This window comes from Neophocaena asiaeorientalis, unplaced genomic scaffold, assembly GCF_003031525.2.
Source record: "Neophocaena asiaeorientalis asiaeorientalis breed wild unplaced genomic scaffold, Neophocaena_asiaeorientalis_V1.1 scaffold136, whole genome shotgun sequence".
NCBI classification, from domain to species: Eukaryota; Metazoa; Chordata; class Mammalia; order Artiodactyla; family Phocoenidae; genus Neophocaena; species Neophocaena asiaeorientalis.
In genome coordinates, this window is record NW_020185333.1 from 1874706 (window position 1) to 1885880 (window position 11175).

The 11175-nt window shown below is 40.0% G+C and overlaps 1 protein-coding gene across 1 annotated transcript in view; it reads left to right on the forward strand.

The window, feature by feature from the left end:
- CFAP44 (cilia and flagella associated protein 44) overlaps nucleotides 1-11175 on the forward strand; it is a 127246-nt gene that overhangs the window by 30400 nt on the left and 85671 nt on the right. The window contains exons 9-14 of the mRNA XM_024735411.1: nucleotides 2682-2837; nucleotides 3656-3703; nucleotides 4289-4388; nucleotides 5066-5160; nucleotides 7815-8024; nucleotides 8648-8758. Coding sequence (XP_024591179.1) covers nucleotides 2682-2837; nucleotides 3656-3703; nucleotides 4289-4388; nucleotides 5066-5160; nucleotides 7815-8024; nucleotides 8648-8758 — 720 coding nt within the window. The remainder of the gene's footprint in view (nucleotides 1-2681; nucleotides 2838-3655; nucleotides 3704-4288; nucleotides 4389-5065; nucleotides 5161-7814; nucleotides 8025-8647; nucleotides 8759-11175) is intronic.

The following is an 11175-nucleotide window of genomic DNA, read 5'->3' on the forward strand; positions in this document are numbered from 1 at the left end:
TGACCTGTGCTCGCACACAGGTTTCTTGGTGGCGGCAGCAGCAGCCTTAGCGTCTCATTCCTGTCTCTGGGGTCCGTGCTTTTAGCCGCGGCTCACGCCCGTCACTGGAGCTCCTTTAAGCAGCTCTCTTAATCCCCTCTCCTCGCGCACCAGGAAACAAAGAGGGAAGAAAAAGCCTTTTACCTCTTCGGCAGGTCCAGATTTTACCGGACTCCCTCCCGGCTAGCCTAGCCGTGGCGTACTAACCCCCTTCAGGCTGTGTTCACGCCGCCAACCCCAGTCCTCTCCCTGCACTCCGACCAAAGCCGGAGCCTCAGCTCGCAGCTCCGCCCGCCCCGGCGGGTGAGCAGACAAGCCTCTCGGGCTGGTGAGTGCCGGTCGGCACCGATCCTCTGTGTGGGAATCTCCCCGTTTTGCCCTCCGCACCCCTGTTGCTGTGCTCTCATCTGCGGCTCTGAAGCTCCCCCCTCCGCCTCCCGCAGTCTCCGCCCGCGAAGGGGCTTCCTAGTGTGTGGATACCTTTCCTCCTTCACAGCTCCCTGCCACTGGTGCAGGTCCCATCCCTATTCTTTTGTCTCTGTTTATTCTTTTTTCTTTTGCCCTACCCAGGTACGTGGGGGGGTTTCTTGCCTTTTGGGAGGTCTGAGGTCTTCTGCCAGCGTTCAGTAGGTGTTCTGTAGGAGTTGCTCTACGTGTAGATGTATTTCTGGTTTATCTGTGGGGAGGAAGGTGATCTCCGCGTCTTATTCTTACGCCATCTTCCCCTCATCCCATGTTAGCCCAGTATTAACAGTGGACTCAGATGTCCTTCCAAAATGCCTGGTATGAATGGGTCATTTTCTAGGGATAACGATGCCAAACATTTGTTAGATGTTTTTTTTACTGAGTTTATCAATTAGAAATACAAAGGTGAGCTGATAGAGTTTGCCTATGGATGCTCCCTTCCTGGTGCTCTGTGCACTAGTGAACTCGCTTGTTCTCACCTGTGGACACTGTCCTGCCCATAGTGTGGGCTAAGCTGGGACATTGCTTCTGCATCTCCATCCTTCTGGCTGTTGTCACACCTCTTCTCCCACCTACCCATGTGTAGGTACCCTGCTGTTGCTGGCAAACCTGCAGTCTTCTGATCTGCCTTGTGGTCCCCACAGTATGTATTTCTACTGGGGCCTTTCATAAGAAAATATTCATAAAAGGGAGTATTCTCCGGATATTCTTTAGGAAGTAGTATTATCAGAAGTGAGACTGTATTATTATTTTTTTTACTAGTGTGGTTACTCTGATACTTACTGAGCTTATGTATGGCTCACACAATATATTAGAGACATGTCTTCCACAGTTTGTCCTCTTACCATTGGCTTTTTGAGTCATGTTAAATTTAATTTTGTTCTATTTTACTCATTGCTCTGAGAATCTTTTGTCCTTTATTATGTCATACAACATATTCAGTATCCTTCCAAGGCATATGTCACCCCCAAATACGTCAAAATACCAAGTGGAGGAGCACCTCAAGAGAAGAGAAGTTAAATACTTCACAGAAGATCCCTTCATGGACATCACTAATTTGCTTCCCCTTTCAAAGTCTGCCCTTATCTCTTCAGTCTTCTATGTTGTAAATCTCTACTTCTCACCCTCTAGGAAAAACCTACTCCAACTCCCAGGAGTTAGTCTGACCCTAGGATCTGGGACTGTCCTCCACAATGCTACTCTGTAGGACACCACCAATCCTCCCAAAGTCTGAGTTGTTGAGTCTAGGATGACGTAGCAGGATATGGCTACAGAACCATCCAGGCTGGGCTTTGGCACTTCACAGAGGAAGTCCTTCTGAGTCTCTTCACCACATAAAGTGAAACTGTGCTCCCTCATCCTTCCCTAGTACTATTCTGGTCTCCTATCGCAAGAAAAACAATCCTTATCTGAATAGTACAGTCTAAATCTATGATAAAGAAGAGAAACATTATCTCATGAAGACATTCCCTACATCCATTTTTCTCTGCTTATAATGAAGATAGTGCTTGAATCATTAAGCAAGAAGGTCTGTGTCCCCTCTCCAGGAGCCCATGAATCTAATGTAAGACGAGGTTCGTCATGATGTCTCAGTGTATGACTGAACCATTTATTCCTTGTGGCCGCTATATATGCAGTAAGGCCTGACAGAAACCTTGAAATAAAGTTTACTTTGGGCAAATTAGAATTCTTATTCAGGTCTGTATTTTCTCACTAACCTCCATAAATACAAAGGAAATTATAATAATTCATTATTCCCATTTCAGAGCAAAATCCCAGGGTTAGATTTTATCTGGTGTTTTAATTTATACCTACTCATTATTTTCCTGAAACAAGAAGAAATGACTTTTGAAAAAAAGAATGGGGCCTAGGGGCTTCCCTGGTGGCACAGTGGTTGAGAGTCCGCCTGCCGATGCACGGGACGCGGGTTTGTGCCCCAGTCCTGGAAGATGCCACATGCCGCGGAGCGGTTGGGCCCGTGAGCCATGGCCGCTGAGCCTGCGCGTCCGGAGCCTGTGCTCCGCAATGGGAGAGGCCACAACAGTGAGAGGCCTGCGTACCGCAAAAAAAAAAAAAACAAAAACCAAACAAACAAACAAAAAATGGGGCCTTTTCTGGCTTATAAAATATACATTCAGAAACTGCTGATTGATTAAAGTATTTTCTTATTTTTTAAGATATGGGATTTTGAGGCAATAGACACTGCTGATACTATAGACGAGACTGGATTGTTAGAGATAGAGCCCATTAATGAACTTCAAGTAGACAAGAATGTCAGACTCTTCTCTATGATAAAAATGAATGAAATTGGAAATAACTTTTGGTTGTCTCAGGTAAGATGCACTCTTCTCTCTTTGCTCTTTAAAGTTATCTGGACATTGGGACTTCCCTGGTGGTCCAGTGGTTAAGACTTTGCCTTCTAATGCAGGGGGTGCAGGTTTGATCCCTGGTCGGGGAGCTAAGATCCCACATACCTCACAGCCAAAAAACCAAAACATAAAACAGAAGCAATACTGTAACAAATTCAATAAAGACTTTAAAGAAATACATTTAAAAAAGTTACCTGGGGCTTCCCTGGTGGCGCAGTGGTTGAGAGTCCGCCTGCCGATGCAGGGGACACGGGTTCGTGCCCCGGTCCAGGAGGGTCCCACGTGCCGCGGAGCGGCTGGGCCCGTGAGCCATGGCCACTGGGCCTGCGCATCCGGAGCCTGTGCTCCGCAATGGGAGAGGCCGCGACAGTGAGAGACCTGCGTATGGCCAAAAAAAAAAAAGTTATCTGGACATAAAATTAAAATAGTAGTATAATTTATGGTCACTGTAAATCCATTGTACTCTTAAGACTACTGTTGATACTACAATGAAGAGTTCCCTGAATTTTGATATTTAATTGACTTGTATTTTATACACAGAAAACAAATTAGCATTTTTATTATGTTAAATTGACTATAAGTTTTATGAGATTGCTTCATTTATTGTGTCGCTGTGTTCTAAGATGCATGAAAGTTGGTATTGTTTAATTTCAATCACACTTTAAAATATATGTAAGTTTTTGGTATGTTTTGTCCTTTAACTAAATCATAAAAAAAATTCCTTTAATTTGATAAAAGTCCAAAACGATGAACAAAATATTATTAGGTATTTAATTTTTTAGGATTCCAATGGAGCCATATGGAAGCTTGACCTTAGCTTTTCAAATATTGTAAGTTGCCTATTTTTCTTTTTTTCTAATTCTCATAGTAAAGACCTTTGTTGTTATTCTTTAAAAGATACTCTTTTTGCATATTTGATCATTGTTGTCATCAAAAACTTGCTCAGCATATCCAAAGAATTCGTACTGTCTGTCTCTTTCTCTCGTTATGACTTTACATAAAAAAGGATCTATCTCATAACAGAATTTACAAGAAAAGGGGCAATGACAATGCCTAACATTATACAGTGCTTTACAGTTTTCATAAACATATGGCATTTTAATGTATATTATCTCATATAATCCTCACAACTACTCTGTTTTGTAGGCAGGCAGTTGCCATCATCTCATTTTACTGATGAAGAAAGGGAAACCGGCATTTGAAGTGACTTGTGCCAAATCACACAGCCATCAAGCACATCATCTGTCTCTCCTAATTCCAAACTTCAGCGCCCTTTCTATCTTACTATGCCTTTTCTTATTTCTGTTCAGATAAAGTCACATGATACAGGGTTCTAATTGCATTTCTTTAAACTTGGCCTTAGTTCTGTGTTAACCTATCTTTGAGCTCTAATAGGATCTTTTTTTTGTTATCAGACCCCAGATCCAGAATGCCTCTTCTCCTTCCATTCTGGAGCCATTGAAGCCTTGGCTGTCTCTCCTCTCACTTATCTCATGGCCACTACTGGCTTGGACTGTAAGTAGGAACTCATATCTGGACCTTTGTGTTTTGTTTTCAATTCATTTTTTAATGTGTTTGATTAAAGTATTTGAGAATTTTTCCAAAAGGGAAGCTTTTTGATGCAAGTGAGGTGAGTTTCAGGAGAGGGGAAAGGGCCCAAAATACGGCAACCATGGTTATTGAAAGAGATTAAAATAAAGACACATCAATAAGTTACTCGTGAAAATACCATTCATCTTGGTGTTATCCACATTCATGCTTTTCCTTTTCTTTCCATGTCCTTTCTTCCTTCTTGACTTACAGTGAATCTATGTGGACTGTGCAAGGTGAAATTGATCCACCAATCAGTCATCAGTTGTTTCTTTACTACAGTCGTCCCTTGGTATCTGTGTAGGGATTTGTTCCAGGACTCCACTGATACCAAAATCCACAGATGCTCAAGTCCTTTATATAAAATGGCATAGTATATATATATATATATATATATAATGGCATATAAACATTATTCATGTTTATAAATTACCTGATTGAGGATATACATGTAAAGTTTTAACTAAAGAAAGGCCATTAGATTATCAGTTGATTTAATTTTTATGATGTTTCTTGTTTAGTGCTTAAATGTGAAGTGAGCTAAAGTTATTAAAGATATTTATATATATATAAATGTTTCTTTTAAAACTGTCTTTCTGTAGGCTCTGTTAGACTCTATGATTTTGCTAGCAAAACTCCTTTGGTTCAGATGAAATTCAAACAAGGAGGTACTGCCCTTGCTTGGGTACCACGACGGGTAAGCTTATTGTTATGATGAATTTCTACTAGAATCTATTTGTAAATATGGTATATTAGTGCTATTTCTTAGAAACACAGATATTTTCTGACTCTGGATTTTAGAGAAGAACAAAAATTTTAGTTCACTCAGAATGTGATAGAAATCATATCATGACTTTGCTATCGTGATTTTGGTTCTGTTTTAATGAAAATCTATTGTTATGCCACCTAAAGTTTAGAAATAGTTCCATGTTAAAAAGTAATTACCTAATGGGCTTCCCTGGTGGTGCAGTGGTTGGGAGTCCACCTGCCGATGTAGGGGACACAGGTCCGTGTCCCGATCTGGGAAGATCCCACATGCCGCGGAGTGGCTAGGTCCATGAGCCATGGCCGCTGAGCTTGCGCGTCCGGAGCCTGTGCTCCGCAACGGGAGAGGCCAGAACGGTGAGAGGCCCACGTATCACAAAAAAAAAAAAAAAAAATAGTAATTACCTGACAGAACTTTGTGTATCTGTCCCTTGCCTGACTCTGATTCATTTATTCTATACATTTCCAGCATGTTTGCAACGTGCCAGTCCTGATTCTGGGAATATAGCAATGAACAAAAAGAAAAAAAAGATTTGCCCTCATGAATCTCCCACTAGAGTGGGAGACAGGAGGCAGAGACAGACAAAAAACAAAATAAGTAAATTTATGTGATATGTTAGATAATGATAAGAGCTATGGAAAAAATTAGAGATCATTGTTCTAGTTGTCTATTGCTGTGTAATAAACTACCCCAAATGTAGTGGCATAAAACGGCAATCATCTTATTTTGCTCAGTCTCTGGTTTGGGAACTCGGACAGGTGACAACAAGGATGGATTATCTCTGCTTCACAGTATCTGGGGCCTCAGTAGGGGAGATTTGAATGGTTGGGGCCTAGAGTCATCTGAAGGCTTCTTTGTTACAGGTCTGGCACCTGGGTTGAAGGTTAAGCTAAGCTGGGATGTCAACAGCAGTGCTTACCTGAAGCCCATGCCACATGGAGAGGTCATTATCACAGCATGGTGGCCTCAGGGCAGTCACACACTTCTTTATGGCAGCTCAGGGCTCCAAGATCTAGTGTTCCAGCAAATAAGGCAGAAGCTGCTGTCCTTTTATGACCTGGCCTCGGAAGTCACATAACGTCACTTGTACCATACTCAGTTGGGTGGAGCAGTCACAAGCACCCCGCACCCACCCAGATTCAAGGAGGGAGGGACTTAAACCCCACCTCTCCATGAGAGGCATAGCAAAAAATTTGCAGCCAAGTTTTTAAAATGTCATGGGAATATTTGGGGAATATTTTATCCTTATTGTTTTGGGTTGAAGTCAAAGAGAAAATGTTCCAGGCCCAAAGTAGATGTGGAGGTGGCTGGAATGGAAGGGAATTTCATGATGGGATCAAGACCAGAAGGAGAACTCAGGCCAGGGAGTAGAAGCAGAACAATGATGAGGCTGGATTAAGTAGAAATGAAAGAGTATTTAGATTACCAAACATGGATCTCTCTTTATCCTAATCTATTTACACTCTTACCTAAATTCTTTAAAATACAGCCTATGTAATTGAATCATTTTTTCAGATGCTTGGGCAATGTCCATAGAATGTTTCCTTTTTTAGCCTTATATCCAAGTAATGATCATATGGACATTATGCTTGAATTGCCCCTTCTCCATACCCTCTTGCCTTTCTGGAAAACTGCACATCATTGTTTACAATTTAGCCCAGGTCAGATATCATCTCCTCTGCATAGCCCTCCGTGACCCCACCTTCAAGTAGAGCTGTGTACTTCTTCCTTTGCAGTTTTTGTTTAAGGACTGTGTATATACCTCTTTTATAGCACTTATCACAGTGTACTAAGATGACTTGCTTTATTGACTGTCTTTCCCACCAGACTGTTTGTTCTTCATGGCGACGCCGTATCTTACTCTTCTTTGTACTTCCAGTGCCTCTACAGGTACTGGTACATTTAGACACTTAGTAAATGTTTGCATAAACATTCAGTTGGAATTGAATGGAATATAGTTTTCTTATTCCCAAGGTTTTCATAATTGCCTGGCTTCGGGGATGATCAGTCTGCTCTAAAGAATACCAAGGCTCTTGCCCTTCTCCTGAATGCCTTTTGAGATAGCAGATTTAGTACATTAAGACATTGCTAGATTTATATCTCTGGCCCAGACTTCTCCTCTAAGCTGCAGACTAGGTCAGCTTTCTTTGCTATGTGCTCTCAGAATGTTTATTTCCTTTTACTTATTTCAGTTCATAATTCCATATTCATTTGTGTGGTTGACTAATGTCTGTCCTCCCACTCGACCATACATTTGTGAAAACAGGGGTTGAGACTGTTTATGCTCACACTTGGGCTGCTGGTGATGGGTGCCTGGCACATAGTAGATGGACGCTCCACCAACTTTTGCTCATTGAATGCTTGGATTGTCATTGTTTACCTGTCTCATGGTCTGCAGTGATAAGGAACTGTCATAGAAGAGATGGAGGTTACCAGAAAGTAGTATAAGGAATTATTGATTAGCATTTATTTTAGTTAATTATTTAGTTAAATAATTTAAGTCTAAATAAAACACAGAAATCTTATGTAGTACAGCTTTCTTAATCAACAAATTTCAGAAACCTTGCATTTCTTTTTTGTCCAAGGTAAGCAACGGTGGAGCACAGATTACTGCAGGATTTGAAGATGGCGTTGTTCGAATTCTTGAACTTTATGATCCAGAAGGGCTCACAAGTTTTGTGGGACGGAAGAGAGTTTCAGATGCAGATATTTGTTTGAAACAGGTTTTCAAACCTCATACTTCTCCTGTCACTGCTTTAGCTTATGATCGTGATGGAGAAGTTCTAGCCACAGGGGTAAGTAGTAGATTTCCTTGTGTTTCCTATTGAATTTTCCTGGTTAACCCTGCCTTATTAGTCTTCCTACTTAATGATGCCTTATTTGCTTATATTCCTTTCTGAGAATATATCCCTATTTTGTTTTCTTTGTATTCAGATTCTTTCAGTATAGTCTGTGCATGACATTTAAAAATATTCTTACAAATTGAGTTGTAATGCTTATTTTAAATGAATAGAAATGTTCAACTGGGAATCATGCAACGTGTTTTATGTATCATCAATGTTTTATAACCTAGGTATGTTCTTATATAGAATTGGCCTAAATGAAGAGAATAAACATGTAAATGCTTTATGCATAAATAGGTGAGCATATGCATTGTGGAATTTTTTGTGAATCTTATATACAGGTATGGTGAGCATCTTTTCAGAAACACATACAAGAAAACATGGTTTGTCAAGTGTTCTCATGGGGAAAATGAAGCAAGTATTTGAAACAAGAATGTTCCCAGAATAACCTGGGGAAATATGATCATTGTAGTTATACGTATACAGTGGGTGTAATATAGCTGTTAAATGCTTCTTTGTACTGTATGCAATATGTTTCATAATAATATATATTTTGGTATCTCTCTTTTTCTTAGAGTAAAGATCAAACTGTCTTCTTCTTTGAAGTGGAAAGGGGTTATAAGCCAATCGGTTATATTACTACTCCTGGACCTGTTTGCCAGTTAACCTGGTCTACAGCCTCTCATGTAAGTAGTTATTTGTCTTCATGTTTAAATCTCAGTTACTACGTAGTGAAGTGATCTGGTAGATAGACAATAGTGGGTGGAATTATTAGCTCCACTCCTGGGTCCCGCTGTGAGGGGCCAGGGAAGCTGCTCAGCTTTACTAGTGGAGCATTACTCAGGAGCTTCAAGCCCTTCCCATTACCTTCTCCTTCTTCCATAATCTAATTATTGTATCAGACTTTGCGTCAACAATGGAGACTTGAGACCAAAACACATGTCAGAATGTGTTGAGTGTACTTGTCCTCATGTTTAATCTCTTTACTTCTCTTCTGCTCCCGTTCCAGCTCCATTTTCTCTTCTAATCTTCCATTGCCTCTTTTCTAATAACAATTGGGGATTCAGTATTGATTACTAATCTTATTTAATGCCCCTAATTTCCCTAATTTTGAGCATAGGATAATTCAGTCACCTGAATATTGATTGAATGTCTAAACCGGGTACTGTACTAGGGTTCCAGCATAATAATAATGCTGATGAACTGCCCAGAGGTACTGTCAGGATTTTGTGGGGGGGTAACATCTGTAATCTATTTTAAGCTCTTCTAAAGAAAATGGCTATAAAAATATAGTAGTACCTAGTAAAAATATTTTTTAAATTAACAAATACTCATTGTTTTCATCTTTGCTAGGCCCTGGCAATGGATTCAATAAGCAGTACCTAACAGTATCTTCTGAAGGAGAAAAAAAATACACATGTTTAAGAAGTTATATTGATCTGTGATAGAATTATTTAAGATTTCACAAGGGAATGGGTGACTAAATTATCAGTGATATCAGTGGTATAGACAATACGTGCTGTGAATATAGAGCATGTATATCAAGAAAGGGAGAAGTTAACACGTGATGTGAGTTAGTTGAGAGGAGGAGAGTGCAAGTTGTGTAGGTGAAGCAAAGAGAGCTGCAAAGGATGCTCTGTGTTAAAGCATGAGCTATTGTATCACAACATATAATATTTTGTGCATCCTTCAATCATTTCCCTATATAACAAAGTTTTAAAAAACCCAGCATTTTTCAGGGGTTGGGAATGATGGGCGGGAAGGGGGTGGGTGTGACTACAAAGGGGCAGCTTGAGGGAGATCTTTGTAGTGGTGGGATAGTTTATGTTTTGATCGTGGATAGTTGCATGAATCTGCACATGTGATAAAATGACATAGGACTATACACGCATTCTATATTAATGTTGATTTCCTAGTTTTGATATTGTTGCAGAAGTAACCAGTGGGAGAAACGGCAAAAGGTATAAAGCTCTTTGTACTATCTCTGCAGCTTCCTATGAATTAATAGCTACTTCAAAATAAGAAACTAAAACAAAAATTAAGGCAGAAAAGGCATACCCCCCAAAACAAAAAAACAATTCAAAAGTCATTTCAGGCAGTGGTGCCAATCAGCACTTATATTTCTAGTATTATTTGGGAATTACTAATGTAAATTACTCTCATCTCACAATATATACATGCACCAAATCATCACGTTATGCACCTTAAACTTACACAATGTTATGTCAGTTATATTACAATGAAGCTGAGGGAAAAAAGTAAATTAACATGTATAACTGATACTGCACACTTCAGTTGACAAATGGCAATAGCAGTTAGCCCCTACCAGCTCACTGGTCAGACCTCCTACCTTCCTGAATGCATTAAGCTTCTGCTCATTATTTTGATTTCCAATAAAGCTGCATCACACACAGAACCATTCCATCTGCAGTGGTCACTACCATGATCACTTAGGCAGCAGTGTGGAGAAGTTACAAGGGAGCCAAATGAGAGGCAGGTAGATCTATTGGACAGCTGTGTTCCAGAGAAGATGTGACCAAAGTGTGAAAGACTGTGTGGATAAGAGATAGGTAGAATTGACTGAACTTGGTGATCTTCTGAATTTCTGGGGGGTGATTTTGTTGTGTCTAAATGAAATTCATTAGAGTTTTTCTAAGACGTGTTTTTTTTCCTCCTGCATTTTTCTGAGAACACCATTCTCCCTGTTATCTAAACCAGAAAATCTTTAGAGCCATCTCTTCCCTACCTCTAACCACCCTGCTTTGGTGGTTCACCAAGCCCCCCCATTGGTTATGCACCCTAAACATCTGTTAAATCTGTCTCTTCCTCTATGTTATCTTGTTCCTCTTTGTTTCATGCATTAAGCTTTGAACTTGATCTTCTCTGCCTAAAATGACCTCCTTCTTGTCATCCTAGCACACATCAACTCACTATATTTTAACACACACAGTTTACTAATATTTTATTAAGGATTTTTGCATCTACATTCATAACAGAGTGATAATTTCCCCCTTTTGTAATGTCCTTGCCAGGTTTGGAATCAAGGTATTTCTGTCCTCTTTTTTTTTTTTTTTTTTTTTTTAAAAAAAAGGTTTTTTTTTTT